General features: G+C 33.3%; 2 protein-coding genes across 28 annotated transcripts in view; one reads left to right on the top strand and one right to left on the bottom strand.

Moving 5' to 3' along the window:
• The first annotated feature begins 360 nt into the window (after nucleotides 1-360).
• LOC137813335 (uncharacterized) lies at nucleotides 361-7,365 on the top strand. 11 transcript variants are annotated; one of them, XM_068615503.2, is made up of 16 exons: nucleotides 375-515; nucleotides 1,149-1,266; nucleotides 1,342-1,396; nucleotides 1,637-1,725; nucleotides 1,855-1,903; nucleotides 2,028-2,052; nucleotides 2,172-2,220; nucleotides 2,710-2,748; nucleotides 2,867-2,984; nucleotides 3,615-3,742; nucleotides 3,932-4,286; nucleotides 4,605-4,723; nucleotides 4,946-5,150; nucleotides 5,242-6,462; nucleotides 6,558-6,629; nucleotides 6,794-7,365. In XM_068615503.2, exons 3-16 carry the CDS (start codon nucleotides 1,389-1,391, stop codon nucleotides 7,089-7,091), a joined length of 2,775 nt encoding a protein of 924 aa, XP_068471604.1. In that variant the 5' UTR covers nucleotides 375-515; nucleotides 1,149-1,266; nucleotides 1,342-1,388; the 3' UTR covers nucleotides 7,092-7,365. The 11 variants fall into 11 exon arrangements, with proteins under 11 accessions (XP_068471601.1, XP_068471604.1, XP_068471609.1 ...); XM_068615506.2 differs by having other exon boundaries at nucleotides 381-515; nucleotides 2,028-2,063; XM_068615504.2 differs by having other exon boundaries at nucleotides 466-600.
• Nucleotides 7,366-10,242: 2,877 nt separating this feature from the next.
• Nucleotides 10,243-17,652, bottom strand: part of LOC137813333 (P-loop containing nucleoside triphosphate hydrolases superfamily protein) — a 29,517-nt gene continuing 22,107 nt past the window's right edge. For 10 of the 17 annotated variants that reach the window (XM_068615492.1, XM_068615496.1, XM_068615494.1 and 7 more), the window contains 6 exons: nucleotides 15,260-15,357; nucleotides 13,778-13,859; nucleotides 13,558-13,698; nucleotides 13,307-13,417; nucleotides 12,776-12,847; nucleotides 10,243-10,641 (listed from right to left, as the gene is read on the bottom strand). In XM_068615492.1, coding sequence (XP_068471593.1) covers nucleotides 10,435-10,641; nucleotides 12,776-12,847; nucleotides 13,307-13,417; nucleotides 13,558-13,698; nucleotides 13,778-13,859; nucleotides 15,260-15,357 — 711 coding nt within the window. In that variant the 3' untranslated portion in view covers nucleotides 10,243-10,434. Of the gene's footprint in view, nucleotides 10,642-12,253; nucleotides 12,452-12,775; nucleotides 12,848-13,306; nucleotides 13,430-13,557; nucleotides 13,699-13,777; nucleotides 13,860-15,259; nucleotides 15,358-17,564; nucleotides 17,619-17,652 lie in introns of those variants that run through there. The other 7 variants (XR_011081416.2, XR_011081418.2, XR_016519022.1 and 4 more) reach the window with 4 other exon arrangements.

The following is a 17,652-nucleotide window of genomic DNA, read 5'->3' as shown; positions in this document are numbered from 1 at the left end:
AATAATACATTTATAACTAATAAATAATTCATTATTAAAAGAAATTGAGAGTTGAAATATTTTTTTTTCTAACTTTGATCATATACTTTATTTTTTCTCAACAAACTTAATCCTACTCTATTTTTACTTCTAATTATTTTGATTATAGATAAGTTTTTGATACTATTTTAATTAGATATATTTAAAAACAACTTAAGGTCATATCACCAAAATTATACCATCATTTTTTCAGTGTTTAGATTATTTAACACTATCTTTGATTATCTACATTCAAATCATTTTAATTTAACTGCTTAAAATAATTGAGTATACTAATTAAATAAAAAATAAAAGACGATATCTAATAATAATAATAAGAACAACACCAGCAAACCAAGTTTAACGATAATAAGAAAAGCAACAGCATTGTAGTGTGTTGTTGCAAGCAGGGACGCATAGGTTCTTCTACGAAAACCTTTTTTAAGCATTGTTTATGCAGACCTAGATTTTCATTTTCCATTTCTGTATCAGATGAGGTGAGTTCCACCCTGTACTTCCGCTTTCCTTACATCTCTGTCAGATTACTTCCAACAACACTATTCTCTCTGTCTGATTAATTCCGTACGTTCGGAACTCTAGCTAGGGTTTTAGGTTTCACGCCGTTTATTCCAATCTCATTCATTTTACAGTTAATGCTTGCTTTGCGCTCTCCTCGATCTGCGTTTCTTCAATTCTCTGTGCACGGTTATTGTTTTGATGCTACCAAGTGCGAAATTCTTTGCTAAGAGTTTTATGTGATCTCTATGTTGCTCGCTTTCTCTCCTTTTTTGTTTAGTTGAGCTATTTTAGTGTTCTTTGGGTTTTAGAATACAGTTGCCACTGCGATTTGTTACCTGCACCGCATGGTCACCGCAATTGGGACCACATTTGCTTCATTTGTTAGCAATTTTCGACAATCCTTATATGTTGCGACATAACCGTGTCCACGACTGTAATTTGTAACTGTTAAAAGTGAATTGGGTAGAATTTGGGAAACTGTACTGTGAAAGCTTGGAAGTGCAGCAGGGTAGTTTGATGTGTTACTAGGAGTGGTGTTTGTTTGCTTAGTGATGGGTTATTGCTTAATATCAGTGGCTAATTGGTGTTTGTGTTTTGTTTTGTCACTTCAGATCAGTTTGTTAAGACGGATTAAGTTTAAGTGGAGGGGTGATGGCGAAAAAGAAGAATTCTCTGGTGTTTATGGATGTGTCCATAGATGGGGATCCTGTTGAAAGGATGGTTTTTGAGGTACTTTTTTGTCTTTATGACTTGTCATTATTTATGCAGTATTTGCTCTAATTCCTGGTTGTTCTTCCATCTCAGCTTTTCTATGATGTTGCTCCGAAGACTGCTGAAAATTTCCGTGCATTATGTACAGGTAATAAATTCACCTTGCAGAAAAAAATTGTTGAATGTTGACAATTTGTTTATCGTACCCTTACATTAAATTGCACATAAAATCATTATCATTTATCTTCTGGCATCCGAGCTAGTCTTGGATATCCAATTGCATTTTGCTACCATGAATTGTGCATGGGAAATTGGAATTCCTAATCAATGATTGACTGATTACCCTCTACTATTTTTTTTCTTCTGAAATATGGCATTATATGTTCAGGAGAAAGGGGAGTTGGTCCAAATACTGGAAAATCACTGCACTACAAGGGTTCTTTCTTCCATCGAATTGTGAAAGGCTCCATTGCCCGGGTGTGTGTTTATAGTTTTTCTTGCATTTAGACTGTACATTGGTAGTTTATTTTGTCTTCGCATTTTTGTGGTTAAAAATGGCTTAGTAGTGGTCCATCTTTTAGCCAATTACCGTTGTTTATTCTGTAGGATACAGGGCTGATGGTCACGACTTCCTTTCTTGTGATATAGTTTTAAGGTTGTACTTACTAAGTTATATGTTATTCACCCTCATAATTCTAATAAGCCTTGTGATGACCAACAGAATTTGTATGTATAGCTATCTTGTAATCGTGTGTTAATGGTTGGTTTTCTTTTTGCAGGGTGGTGATTTTGTCAATCGAAATGGTACGTATTAGGTAGTTACATTGCCTCCTATTATGAATTATTTCTCCAGTTCTTGAAGATTGCATTTAATATAGTATACATGGTCACTTTTCTTTGTGTTTTATCATTTGATCATTCAGTTGTCCGAGTTGCAAGCCATGTTCCATTTTCATGTTTGCTGTGACCATGGTAAATTCCTTTACTAAGTCAATTAGGAAATTAACAAAGCACCTGTGAATGTATGTAGATTGGCTTGTTAGTCAGTGGCGAGTATGAAAGGGATGTAATTATCTTATTTCAGTTATTTTTTATTTTATTTTACCATGATGTGGAATGTGGTAATTTTGAAATTATAGCCATACTATTGCTTGCTTTTATCTGTTGCATAACTTCTTCATTTGTTTTCTTCCTTTAATTAGTTGTATCTGTTACAATGTGCTATGCTTTGGTTGTTATTTTTTTTTGTTTTAACAAATGATCTTGAACCAATACAAAGCAAAAGGAGTTTGTAATAATCACATGTAGCAATCTCGTGTATTATGTGGCTGAATAGTAGGCTTGTATTTAAATCTATTAAACCTCATTGACAGTCATCTCTTATTCTTTGTATGCCATCCCAAACGCAGCACTGTACTACATTATGCTATACTCACATCACATTTTGTCTGTGTTTTGCAGGGACTGGCGGAGAAAGCATATATGGTTCCAAGTTCCCAGGTGAGAATGCTAAGTTGTGGTCCTGAGCTCATAATTTACAGCATGGTGGATTTGGAACTATTTTGTTTACATCTCAGTTTATAGAGTTCTTACAGATTCTACTTGTGATTTATTTTAGATGAATCACCTAGGCTAAAGCATGATGCTCCAGGCCTTCTTTCAATGCCAGTTGCTGATCGTGACACTCTTGGTTCTCATTTTATGATCACTTTTAAAGCTGATCCCCATCTTGATAGGTTTGCTTATTGGGTTCTTTTCTATAATGGCATTTAGCACTTAGGTCCCATTTAGATATTTGGATAATTTTATTTACAGCTTATTTGAACTTATCTACTGCAATAGGCGATTGTGAAGTATTTTAGTACACTCTTTAGATTAAATGAATTAAAATAGCTCTTGAATCCCATATAAGTTGTTTTTGGTTTATTTTTCTAAACTAAAAGTTATTCCTAATGAACACATGCCTTTGTGAAAGGTAAAATCAGTTTAAGTGGTAGCTAATTTTAGACAACTAATTGATTTTATTAAATAAACCGTAATGTATTGTCAAAATTCACCTAGTGGGACAAGGCTTTGTTGTTGTGTTGTCATGATTTTATTTTTGCTTTAGTGTTTCTCGAAACACATTGAAATGTGATTTGGCTTAATTTAGAATGCCCTTGAGACATTGGAGCATTGGACCTTTTGTTGCAGGGTTTTCTCAATTAAAGGCCATGTTTTTAGTACTGTTTTTCTGAATGGGTCTCTCTATCTCATTCTTATTATTGTGTAGGAAAGGGTTAATTGCCTTATGTTTAGTCATTACTTCTGAGTGGAGCTAAATAATCAACTTGCTTATTTTGTTTACTTCTGAGTTAAATTTGCAGGAAACATGTAGTCTTTGGCAAGCTTGTACTAGGACATGACATATTGAAGAAAATTGAAGATGTGGGTGATAAAGAAGGACTTCCAAGCGTAACTGTTAAAATAATTAATTGTGGTGAACATAATGAGGGTGAGAATTCACTGCCCGTTATGGAGAAATCTAAGTTCTACCCTTAATATGAAAATTAAATTTCGTGTTCCACTGTTGTAATGTTTAAGTATAATGTATTGTTCATTTGATGTGAATGTGCTATATCCCAGTTGGTTAAGTAATTTTCAATTATATTTGATCTTTATATTTGAGTCTATACCTTTGTAGATGAAAAGAAGATAAATAAATCAAAAAAGGGAAGAGATGGATCTTCTGAAACCAATAGTCATGAACTTCCTAAGGGAAAGCACCGAAAATCTTCAGGTGACAAAAGGAAAAGGAGAAAGTACTACTCTTCAGAATCTGATAGTTCCTCAGATTCAGACACAAAATCTTCAGAAAGTGACAGTGATTCTGACTCTGATATATCTTCATCATCTTACACAAGTTCCTCTAGCGATGATAGACGGAGAAAGAGAAAGAGGTCTAGGAAAGATAAACATAGGCGTGGAAAAAGAAGAGATAAACACAGAGAAAAGAGACGAAGGAAACAAGATAAAAGATCAAAGCGTAGATCAAGAAGGTATTGATTCTGATTAAATATTTGGTTATGATTTCATAGATTCCACATTCCACTTATAGATAATTACTTGTGAAGAACTTATAGATCTTGTGGTTTCATGTGGTTTTGTTTTATTTATTCTATTCTATAAGCATAATGTGTGTTTTTTAGTTTTTGAATATCATAGCCATTGTCTTACTACATGAAGCTTCCTTTGTTGCTCTTGACATAAACATATATATGCACTGAAGGAGTTATAAATGCTTTTTTTATATGATAAGTGCTACTCCTACACGATTTCAAAACTTTTGCTGCCACTGAGATTGTGTTTGGTGATAGGGAATTGCCCAGTCATACTGATTCAGATAGTGAGAGTAAGAGCAACAACTTCTCTGATAGTGAAAGTTCTGGTGCTGAAGTGAATGATCAGAATCATGAAGACCATTCTCAAAGACATGGTAGTTCTTTAGTTATTCATTTTTTAGAATTTTGTATAATAGTGAATTGTTGTGGTTCTACTGGCCTACTTTTTGGTTGTGTGTTGTATATAGTTACTACCTGAAGATAAAGACAAACTGGGGTCGAGTACCTACATGAAGGGATTCTAATTCTTTAATCTCAGTTTTCATTTTTTGGCCAGTGTGTGATATCATATCTTAATTCTTTTTATTTGGTTGCAGCTGAAGGTCAGTCTTCCTCAGTTGTCGGGAAAGAACTACCACCGATGCACCCTAATAAGAGGGAGAAACTGGATATTCAAGAAGAGGAAGAATTACCAAAGGAAAATGGAGAGCGGCGTAGCAATGGCACTGGAGCCAACTATAGATCTGAAAGAAGTGAAGGGAGGCAGCCTGATGTGATGGATGATCAACCAGACAAATCTAGGTCTACTTTCCATTCTTGTCACACACCTCAGTTATTTCTTATGCTTACCATTTCTTCAAGATTTGGTATTTTATTAGAAGTTGATGAACAGGAGTCAAAGCACGAGTATTAGTCCCAGGCGCAAGAGCAAAAGCCTAAGCATTAGTCCAAAAAGGAGGCTGAACAGAAGTCCAAGTGGCAGTAGAAGTCCTCATTCTCCATTACAGAGGAGTTTGAGCCAGAGTCCTGTTAGAAGCACAAGGAGGAGTCCAAACAGAAGAAGCATCAGCAGAAACCCAATGAGAGGTAGGAAGGGTAGAAGTATCAGCAGAAGCTCTGTGAGATCTCATGGACATCGAAGTGTCAGCACAAGCCCTGTAAGACCCCTTTCTCGGAGCTACCAAAAGACTTCACCAAGAACATCATTACGAAGATCGATCAGCAGAAGCCCTACGATATCTCCTGGTCAAAGAAGTGTCAGTGCAAGCCCAGGAAGATCCCCTTCTCGTAGCCAAAGGAGGAGTTCACCATCACGAAGATCAATCAGCAGAAGCCCAGTGAGAAATCACCATCATAGAAGTGTCAGTAGAAGCTCTGTAAGATCTCACGGTCGTAGAAGGGACAGTGTAAGCCCTGTAAGATCCCTTTCTCCAAGCCATAGGAAATCACCTAGAGCAAAATCTAGAAGATCAATCAGCAGAAGCCCTGTCGGAACTCGCAACTATAAAAGTGTCAATAAAGGCACCTTGAGATCTCGTGGTAATAGAACTAGCAGTGCAAGCCCTGTAAGATCCCTTTCTCGAAGCGGTCGTAGGAGTTCACCCAGAGCACCTTCACAAAGATCAATCAGTAGAAGCCCTGTGAAAACTGACAATCGTAGAAGTATAAGTAGAAGCCCCTTGCGATCTCGTGGTCACAGAAGTGTGAGTGCTAGCCCTGTTAGATTGCTTTCATCGGACCGGCGAAGGAGTTCACCCAGAGCATCATCACGAAGATTGATCAGTAGAAGCCCAGTAAGAGTGTCAAGAAGGAGTTTAAGCAGGAGTCCTGTTCGATCGTCTGCCAGAAGCTTGAGCAGAAGCTCTGGCAGAGTCCCTTTAAGAAGCCATAGCCGGAGTCCAGTTAGAGGGCCAAGCAGAGTCAATCACCGCAGTTATTCTAGGAGTCCTCGTGGTAGGAGCTTGTCTAGAAGTCGGTCACCTGATGTTTCCCCGAAACTAATCAGAAGGGGAAGAGGTTTCAGTGAACGATACTCTTATGCTAGAAGGTATAGGACTCCCTCTCGATCTCCTGTGAGATCATACCGTTATAATGGAAGAAATGACCGTGACAGGTAAATTGATAAAATTGTTTATACTCTAATTAGTCATCGTACTAAAAGGTGGTATGTTGAGAGTTAAATTAATTTCTTACACTTTCTGCTCTCAGATATTCAGGTTACAGAAGGTACTCCCCTAGGCGTAACAGGAGCCCACCACCACGCAGAAGAACCCCATCAAGGTTTTTCTTTTATTTATTTATTTATTCCATCCTCCTAAAGCATCTACATTTCTCCATTTTTTTTTCGGAATGAATTATTTCTCATCTGATTTGTTTTATTTGTATGAATTTATTTTCTGATGCGAAATGTTTTTCTGGGTCATTTATTGAAAATGTGTATGTAGGTTCCGGAGTAGGAGGAGCAGGACACCATCTGTATCACGGAGCCCACGTTATAGAGGTCGACGATACAGTCGAAGCCCTGTTCGGCGTTCACCTGTGGGCACATATCGACCTCGTGTTGAGAGGAGCAGATCTTTGTCCCGTAGTAGCAGGTCTTTGTCCCGGAGCAGGAGTCCATCAGGATCCAGGAATTCAGTGGAGTCACAATCTCCAGGAAAGAAGAGCAGGTCAAGGTCCCAAAGCTTAGATGGAAAGAAAGGCCTTGTATCTTACGGAGATGGTTCTCCAGATTCAAGCTAAGGTAAAAATTCTAGGTTAAGTTAGACACCCGAGGGTTTAATTTTGCTCTTGCTTTGTTTGCTTGCTGGAATTGGCAAACATCTCTTATTTTTTCTTTATGAACCATTGTTTTGATATTTTCTTTAATTAAATTGGAATGCCTTGCTAACTAGTATTAGAATATACTTGTATTGTTTCGGTGTATCCAAAATGGCTGGGACGTGTTACCTATGAACTTGTTTCGTAGTCAGTAATTGATTAGTATTTCCATTTATATATTTGGGCATTTCAGGTATTTTGTTATCTATTGTCTTTGTTAAATGGAGCATATTATTTTTAGACTACTGATATCATATAATCAAAATTTTACCTTAAACAAAAGTTTACTCTGAACAGCACATGGCTATAATGCTTTTCCAGTTAAACTTGTTCTTAATCAGCAATTATCCCAAGTTAAGTAATCGTGTTTAATGGATCCAGCTAGACTGGTAATGGACGAGTTGTGGTATTGGATGATACACTTAGGCTTTGTTTGGATTGGGAAGTGGAAAGTTGAGAGTGTGAGAAGAAAGTGTGAAAAAAGTGTGTTTGGTTTATGGTAAGTTAGAGTTGATATGTAAAGAAAGTTTATTGAGATACGTGAGTAATGTGATGATTATGAGTTGATGTGTGAAGAAAGTTTATTGAGATACGTGAGTAATGTGATGATTATAAGAGTATTTTAAATAGCGTAAATTGTATGATTAAGTTTACTCTTATATATAAAAAAAGAATAAATAATTATTAATTTTGTGCATATTTTAGCTAATTAAAATAATTTAAAGTTTCATTTATAAATAAAGAAAAAATAAATAAAATTCAAATAAATAATTAAATATAATTTTAAATGTAAGTATAATTTTATTATTTTTCATTTTATTAATTTTGTTACTTAAGTTAATTTATTTAGATAATTTTAATATTATTTATGATTTTTTAAATTATGTTATGTTATATATATATATAATTATTATTAATAATAATTTTTATTATTAATATTATTGTATGAAGGGTACCATGGTCTTTTCATCTCATTCCACTTTCCTTTCTCTTGAATTATGAGAGGATCTTAAATACTCTCAATTTTTCATTCACTCTCACCCTCAACCTCCCCCTCTCATAAAAGCAAATAAGGGTGATAATCATTCACCTCCACCTTCAATCTCCATGACCCCAAAAGCAAACACACTAAAGGTGCTTTTGAGCACTAGATTCAACTAGAGTTTAACTTTGGCGTATGTTTCGGAAAAAGTGAGAGGTTTTTTCATAAATTAGTTTGGCTTATCATAAATTTAATTTGATTTTATAACACTGTTAATAAAATTTTGGATATAATTTATGCCTGTTATTTATTTATTGAAAAGTTTAGTCTTTTCTTTTTTCATAAATGTCAACAACCAATTCCGCTTAAATAATTACAAATATTGAACAAAATAAAGTAAATTGATTTAAAAAAAAAACCAAAAAGTTATAAAATTTAAAAAGATACTAAAACATATTAGAAAAAGTAAAATGAAAAAAATAGAAAAAATGTATTTTTATAATAAAAATACGTTTTTATTTAATTTGAAAAAATAATAATAAATGTATAATAAATCATATTTGTAATTTGAAATAAAAATTTTATTTACACTAAATATGATTTATTAATAAAAAATAGAAAATTATACTATGTAAGTCTCACCCTCTGGTCTCACAGTGATAAGGGGATTGTCTTGTAAACTGAGGGCAGAAGCATAAAAGGAGGGCTCTATGGTTGGGAAAGTGAGGGACATGGACATAAAGAATTTGGAGAAGCAAAACAAAAAGGAAGAGAAACAGAAAAAAGAGGTACAATCAGAAAAGTCAGAAAAAGTATGTTTGAGCATTTCTTATTAACAAAAAGAAGTCCTCATACCTATTATTTTGCACCGATTCCTTTGCGTTGCCCCTCTGCATGCCACCAATTACCCAATGCCACGTGTATTGACTATACACGTAATTGAAAGCTGAAAGACCATCTTCAAATACTTCTTCAGATACATTGTATTTGTTTTGTATTTGTATTGGTATCGGCATTAAATACAAAATACGTAATCCAATCAGACTATTTAATGTGTAGTTAAGGACAATGAATGCTAGCTATGGATAATTCTAGGAAGAGATTCTATTTGGGATGGTTTGATGAATGATTTGATATAAAATTGAAAAAAATAGTTGTTTGAATTAAAATAAATAAACTGAGACGTGAAAAATTTATAAAAGTTTGTGAATGATATAATAATGTTATTGTAATTACAATTTTTTTAATTAATAAAAAATAAAATTATAATTTTGCTCTTATATTTAAAAATAATAAAAAAATAAATTTGAGTTCTTTACTAGTACATTTTAGTTTTTATTAATAAAACATTGTTTTCAATATATTTTACTAAGAACTTAAAAAAATAAGAATTGTATGAAATTGTTAAAACATAAAAAATTGTTAATATTTTGTTTCAATTAAAATAGAATTTTAATATTTATAAATTGTAAAAAAATTATTTCAACTAAAAATAAAATTTTAATACTCTTGATTATAAAAAAATATCTGCAAAAGTTTAAAAATATGATAAATTTTAATAAATGAAAACAAAATTGATTCTTAAAGTACATACATAACAAATTTAATTGATAAAGATATAGAATTATAATTATAATTTATTATTAAAATTAATTAAAATCCTTCGATTACGATGAAATATTTCAGTTAAAAAGTACTAATTATTTTTATCACACCCCTTACCTTAATGAAATACTATCAAAGGATCGATTAAGCATCATGAAACCCCATCAAAATTTCCTATATAGGCAACAAAATTTCCATCACAACTGTATTTCCGGATGAACTCTTTCATAATATAAACATTTTTTAATCCACTTTTTCAAAACAAGAGATTTGATTAAACTCTTCTAGAATTAATGATTCAACAAGCAATTTTGATTTTCATAATTATATGATTCAAAATATTTATTAACACTATGAAGACATCTGAGGCCTCAAGACCAATATTATTTACATAATCTCCAAAGGCTCAATTGTCACTAATTTTTAGATACTATTCACTTATCTTTAATAAATATAATAAAGATCCTATATCATAAAAGAGATACATTCAAGAAAATAAACTTAGCTTCAGAAATCTTAAAAATTTACATTTAAATTACTTTTAATTTCACTACTGGCGTGAGATTACAAATTAGTGGGACCCTTTTTGGAATGATGGGTCATCTGTAATTTTAATAAACAAAGAATAAGGTGAGCCAGGACGCGAGATTACATCCTTTAACATACCATGCAAATTTCCTAATGCCCTTTGACTGCTGCTAACTCTTTCATTAGGTTAAGCACTTCTACTCCTTTTGAAGCCAACTGCTGTTTATACTTCTTATTTGTTTGAATTGATTCATCGATTGCTTCCCTGAATCTACAACGGAAAGCATCTAGTTTTGCTTGTGTTCCACGGAGTCTCATTCTGAGCTTAGCCATTTCTTTGTTGTTTGTTACACCATCCTGTCATAAAAAAATGCTTTTACTGGTGTCGACTATGCCTATTTAGGGGTTCGACAATACTTGTTCATCCAAACACAAACAATCTAAATAACTACTGCAGCTAAATTATTCTTAGAGTTATTATTCGCTTGGTAATATCAATAAGGGATTAAGTATTTGTTTCCAGATATTGTCGTATATATTAGGAATACATATCTACTTATTCATTGTAGAATATTTACTTTTCTGATTTTGATTAAATAAGTTAAATATAATTATTGTGTCTTAATTCTTAATTACTATAATGGGTATGTATTATTTATAGGCATGAGGAGAATCAATGAAATCATCAAAGAGAGAAATTCTCACATGCTGTTAGAGCCTATAACTCATCTCGATAATTGTCGACTTTCTTGGTTTGGCAGACAGATATGAAGGGAGGCGAGATGTTGAGAAGTCTCATATATGGGCCAAAACAATCCCCAAGAGCATGATTTGGTAGATTCACTAAGGTTATGACAAGTTTGGGTCACAAACAAAGTCAAGGGATCACACTCTATTAATCAAATATTCGGTTTCAGGGAGAATAACAATATTGATGGTGTATGTTGATGATATTTTAGTAACTAAAGATGACAAAAGGGAGCAGTAAATGTTAAGTCAATGCCTTGCCACGGAATTTGAGATTAAGACATTAGGAAGACTTAAAATATTTTTTGGGAATTGAAGTGGTTCATTGCAAAGAAGAATTGTCATACCTCAAGAAAAGTATATTTCTGACTTGCTTAAAGAAACAGGGAAGATAGCCTGCGAACCAGCTAGTACTCCAATTGGTCCAAACATAAAGTTGGAAAGTGCAAAGGACGATATTGTAGTGGACAAGGAAATGTATCAAAGACTTGTTAACAAACTTATTTACTTATCTCACAGTAGGTCAGACATTGCTTTTACTGTGAGTCTAGTAAGTCAATTTATGCACCAACCAAAGGAGGCTCATTTGCTTTTAGAATTGTTCAATATTTAAAAGGAACTCCAAAAAGAGGGATTCTATTTAAACGAAAGAAGAGTGCAAGTCTTGAAGCATGTACATATGCAGACTATGCGAGGTCAGTTGTGGATAAGAGATCAACTATTGGAGACTATACCTTCCTGTGTGGAAACCTAGTGACTTGAAGGAGAAAAGAAAAGAATGTAGAAGCTATTTACTTGACGGAGAGTGACAAAACTATGCCACTCATTATGTATTTTAGGAAGTTTTTATTTTATCCTTGATAAAATTTTATTCTTTATTACAAGTGCATCTTGTTATTAATACTGGGATTATGTATTTAAAAACAATCCCATAATTACAGGGATTTTTTTCTTTAGAATTAGCTCTCTATATATCCTAAAATAAGCAACACGCTCGTGTATTTATAGGTCCAATGACCTCATTATTGAAAGACAGAAGAAATATCATTCTTTCTAAATTTGAGACTTTTCTATTGGGAAGCTTATTAGTTTGGTTGACTAAAGTGATGCAGATTGGACTGGCTGCCTTGATACCCACGATCTATCACTGGTTGATGCATGTTTCTTGGTCCTACCCTCATCTCTTTGAAGAGTGAAAAGCAATAGTGTATCAAAGTCGTACCATATGGCTCTGCGGACTCTTGGTTGAGCTAGGTTTCCCTAAAATGCTGCCACACCTCTTTATGATGGCAACACTAGTTCATCCAATTTGATGCTAATCTGGTTTTGCATGAGTGCACAAAAACAGAGGTGGAGGCTCATGTTATCTCTCTTCTTCATGTCACATCTCAACTTTAGCATGCAGTCATCTTTACCAAGGCTGTACCTCAACATTAGTTTCTTGATCAGCAACATCATTTTGAAGATGTCAACAAGGGATTCTAATATTATTTTGTTTCCTGATATATGTTGTATATATTATGAATAAATATGTACTTATTCAATATAGAATATTAGCTTTCCTGTTTTTGATTCATAAATTCAGAAATAGAATTGTTGCGTCTTAATTACTGTAAATGGATATGTATTATTTATAGACGAGCAGAATCAATGAAATCATCTAAGAAAGAAATTCTGACAGGCAATTGGTATATGTGATTAATACTAGCCATATTTGAACTGATAACCCCAATAAGGTACTTACCGCATGCATTTTGACTTCCATACTGGAAAGTTTCTGACTTAGTTCTTCAACCTGGAGCTTTCCCTTTGATAACTGATATAAAGAATATGCATAATGTGATTACTGAAATCAAGATAACATAAAGAATATTCCATAATATAATTAATAAAATTAGTAAGTATCTGGCCTTTTAGGCTTCTTTTGAAAAAAAGAGAAACTGATCTAAACACGTCTTTTGAAAAACTCAAACTGAACAACATTTTTAGGCCTTCAGTTTATAAAGGATTGGTGAAGGAGATTCTAGAATAAAATAAAAACTTCTCTCTCCTTGCTTTCTCGTCCCTAATCACTCTTTGCCATCTGTCTCCTCTCTCTCCCCATCCTCTTAGTTCTCTCAGATTATCTCTTTTTAGCTATTAAAGAAATAAAACTTGTCAAACAGTGTTCTACTTTATTTTTAAAACTTATTGAGGTCTAACTTCAAAATAGTTTTTATGATAGTAAGTCAAACACACCCTTAGAAACTTTAAAAATGTAACATTTTCCTTTTACCTCATCCTGGAAATTCTTTCGCAGAAATTCCAATTCTGTCTGTTGATCTTCCATCTTAATCGTCATTATGTCTTTTTCTTTTGCCGCATCAGAAAGTTTGGACTTGAGATTCTGTCAAGTAACCTGGCATGATCAGTAAAACTTATACTACGTGGAGTCTCAGATAGATCTTTATTCTGTAATCCCAATCCTTTAATTATAAATATAGATATTCGCATGGACAAATCTTCTAGTAACAATGAATGAGAAACCTGAAACACGTTCGAGTTTGATACATTATCTTCTTTATCAAGAACATGCAGTTCCTTCTGAATTTCATTTTCTTTTTCTTCCGCAGGACAGTCATTCAGCTCATTCTCCAAAGGTTGCATTTCTGAATTGGCTTTTGACATCTAAAATGCGTGCTAATATTATGCCTTGCAGTAGGTCAGAACTCAAACCACAAAATTGTTAACAATAAATATTCCTTACTTCTAGAGATTGTTTGCTTTCAGCATTGGTTGTTTCGAGGTGATTTTCCAGTTGATCCCACTCTGAAACCTTATCGTTGTAGCTATAAAATAACATGACAGGAATAGTGATTTAATTTGTTTGACAGTTAAAGCCGGCAAGCCATCTCAGGAAAAAAAAGACAGGGAGTAGCAGACATGGTGACTGAATACAGTACTCAAGCATTTCTAATCAGGAAGTAAAAAATAGAAACCAATCAAGTCAAATATGAGAATGGTCCAAAAGCAAAAACTAACACAAGCTGAGAAGTGTCGCAGGTAAACTTAGATACGAAAAGACAAAGGGAATAAATTGTAGCTGCATTAACAGTTTCAGGCCTTCATAAAAATCCAGTGTAAATGAACATCCAAAACATAAATTGTAGGATGCATATCTTTTGTATGTTTCTGTGCCACTCTACCATCAAGCATCCAGTCAAAGATACAGAAAATATGCTCAAATCGGAAAAAAATAGCAAACCTCCCTCCATGGATGAAATATTTTCTTATTTATAAAATTGATGAGCTTAACTTTAACAAAAAAAATGGGATCAACTCTTGTATGATTTTGCAATAGATAAAGTAGTACCTGTTTAAAAGTTTTGGACTAGAACAACTTCACAGTTGCAGAGTCTTATACTAAATTAATGTGATGGGATGATTTGGTATATTATAGAAGAGTATATTTGTGTGATATTATGCTAAGTCCTCTTTCTAGATGGCTTTGATTTTATTGGATAATTTCCAGTTTTAAGTAAATTTGAATGATTTGATTTCATCCGGTCATGTTACAATGATAAAATAAGGGAAAATAGGGGTAGTTTATGGCTCTTTAGAAATCTATGGTGGTTAGTTCAACTAAAAAATATAAGGAATAGAAGCGAAACTAAATTTTTGTAAGTGGTACAACTTATCCCATAGATAGATGTCTAGTAGTTAAGAATAAACTTTTAATCAATTCCTTTATCATTGCTTCTCATTCTAAACATAATGTGATTGTTATCCCATTTCCTTTTGTTTATAATTATATAATTTCCATACATGCTATTTAAAAAATTCATGACTGATGTTGCTCATGACATGACGTTCCCTAAATTATACAATACAATATGCAATAGTATACTTTATGATCTTGGCTTGTAAATGCGGATATATATTTTTTCAAAAAGGTTCATCTCTAACTAAGTTATTTATCTCACCATATGTAATAAAGTGCAATGATAAACTAAACATTTAAAATAAGAAATGGCGTTCCCTAAATTATACAATACAATATGCAATAGTATACTTTATGATCTTGGCTTGTAGATGTGGATATATATATTTTTTAAAAAAGGTTAATCTCCAACTAAGCTATTTATCTCACCAGATGTAATAAAGCTCAATGATAAACCAAACATTTAAAATAAGAAAGTAGTAACAGGAAAGGATAAGAGAGAAATAATTTAATTAACACTAAACAAACCTGAAATTTTCCTTGATATGAGAATGTTCATCTATAGTAGTCAATCTTTCCGGTAGGATTTTGCATTCTTCTCTACAAGATTCTAATTCATTCCTTACCTAATATTATAGACAAATTTGAGTAATTTAAGCAGATGGAACCATGAAAATAGGAAATAAATCTATCTATCAAACATCAAAACACCAATAACCCAAAACCGCACAGTTTTATCTACTATTTACTTCACTACTTTATTACTTTTCATGTCTCACAACAATGTGTATCATACTGTAGGTTATGGATCGTAGTCAATATGTGCATCAATCTCCTATGATGATTCTTGCTCAATTAGGACATTCTAAATTTAAAAACATTTGTCTACATCGGATTGTGAGTCATGTCATTTAGGAAAACATCTTTATCACTCTTTTCTTGGTAGTCTTTGTTGAAAATCTCACATCGACTAGAGATAAGGCTAATTCACAGTATATAAGTGGAGGCAATCCTCATCTTACAAATCAGTTTTATGAGAATGAGTTAGACTTAAACTCACTTCCTAATATGGTATCATAGCCTATCCTAGCGAGGTTTTTTGGTCTATTGTGTCACCCGCTATTGGACCGGTATGAAACCATCCACAAATATCTAGTTTGACGTATTGAGATGTTTATGCCTCAAAGTGAGAGGAGTGTGTTGGAGATCCCACATTAACTAAAGATAAGACTAATTCACAATATATAATTAGGGGCAATTATCACCTTACAAGCCGGTTTTGTGAGAATGAGTTAGACTTAAACTCATTTCTTAATAGTCTTAATAAACGAGCTTTGCCTCTATTGCATAATATTAGCAGAAGATAATTATTCCATAATTAGTGTAGATTATTCCACAATTAGTGCAGATTATTCCATAATTATTGCACATTCCGTTTTCAATTTATTAAGACAAATTTGGTATCATTTGGAATTTTTATTTGTATTACTTTAATTACCTATTATTTATTTCCTTAATTAAGTGTTAAATAGTCTATAAGTTCATGTTGTAATCACATTTGCAAATACATTTAAAAATAAATTACACATTTTGCTCTCAACTTGGTATCAGAGCTCCCGATCCAAGGGACTCTGCTTCTGCATTTTTTCCATGCATCATTCATTGCTACAACCTTTTTTTTTTCTTTCTGCTTTGGCATTTCTTTTTTCTGGGCAGCCTTCATTGCTGCAACCTTTTTTTTTTTTTTTTTCTGTTGATCGCACCGCCATTGACCGCCTTCTGCCACCACCGGAATAATTATCCAGCGAGTGTTGTGAACTGGATTTTGCCGATCTACAAAGCTCAGTCGGTCTTGAGCTCTCATGGACTTCCTTAGCAAGACATCTAGCTCTTGTTCCTTATCCATGAGCGGTAAGAGTTCTAGCTTCTTATCCTTTAATGCTTTTAATACTAAGAATATATAGATTACAGAATCTAGTACTATTGACCATATGACACCTCATTCCTCTTATTTTTCATCCTACACTGCTTTATCTAGTAACCAACATATTATTGTTGCTAATGGTTTTGAATACCCTCGTTACTGATTGTGGTAACATCCACCTTCCACCTTCCTTTCCTTTAAAAAATGTGTTGCATGTTCCCAAACTATCTAATAATCTTTTGTTTGTTCTTAAGGTTACCCAAGATTTAAATTGTGCAGCGAGATATTTTCATTCCCGTTGCGTTTTCTAGGATCTTGCCACGGGGAAAGACGATTGAAATTGCTAAAGAGTAGGTTATACTACTTACAACAAGAAAATAAAGAGTGTGTCAGACTGCAAGCACTCACTTCTAATTTCAGCCAGACCCTAAATCTTGGTCATCCTCTCAGATATGGCTTCAACACAGTCATCCTCCATTTAGTACCCTAAAGTCCTTATTTCTTGTTTTATTTAGAAATGTGTTTATTGAATCTTTTTATTGTGATGTTTGTTAGATTGCTAAACACCATCTATAAATAAACAATACTATGTGTGTATCTTACAAAAGGGATTTATCCTATTTTTCCTTTTCCTTTATTTTAGTACTCTTCAAACAATAGTACTTGGGATGTTGTGCCCTTAACTCTTGCAAAGCCAGTTGTTGGTTGTGGATGGATCTTCATTGTCACACTTGGCCTTGATGGCACAGTTGATATACTCAAAGCTTGTTTGGTAACTAAAGGTTATCGTCAAATATAATCATTCGCATTTGAAAGTATATTAAATGACCCTATGAAAAGGCTTGTGATATGGACACAATGATCATACAAAAGTTGTAGGATACTCAGATGCAAATTGGACAAGCTCACCTACTATATTAGATCCACTTTTAGATGTCACGTTTGCATTGGTAACTTGATCTCCTAGAGAAGCAAAAAGTAGAATGTAGTCACAAGA

The sequence above is a fragment of the Phaseolus vulgaris genome, chromosome 1 (genome assembly GCF_051622355.1).
Source record: "Phaseolus vulgaris cultivar YP4 chromosome 1, ASM5162235v1, whole genome shotgun sequence".
NCBI lineage: Eukaryota > Viridiplantae > Streptophyta > Magnoliopsida > Fabales > Fabaceae > Phaseolus > Phaseolus vulgaris.
The sequence above is the reverse complement of the archived record's forward strand: the minus strand, read 5'-3'. Positions and strand labels throughout refer to the sequence as shown.

Coding starts and splice junctions, on each gene's coding strand:
- LOC137813335 (XM_090299402.1), top strand. CDS start 1,189: ATGGCGAAAAAGAAGAATTCTCTGGTGTTTATGGATGTGTCCATAGAT. Junction 2,985..3,614: donor GCTGATCCCCATCTTGATAG/GTTTGCTTATTG, acceptor TTAAATTTGCAG/GAAACATGTAGTCTTTGGCA. Junction 6,630..6,793: donor CGCAGAAGAACCCCATCAAG/GTTTTTCTTTTA, acceptor ATGTGTATGTAG/GTTCCGGAGTAGGAGGAGCA.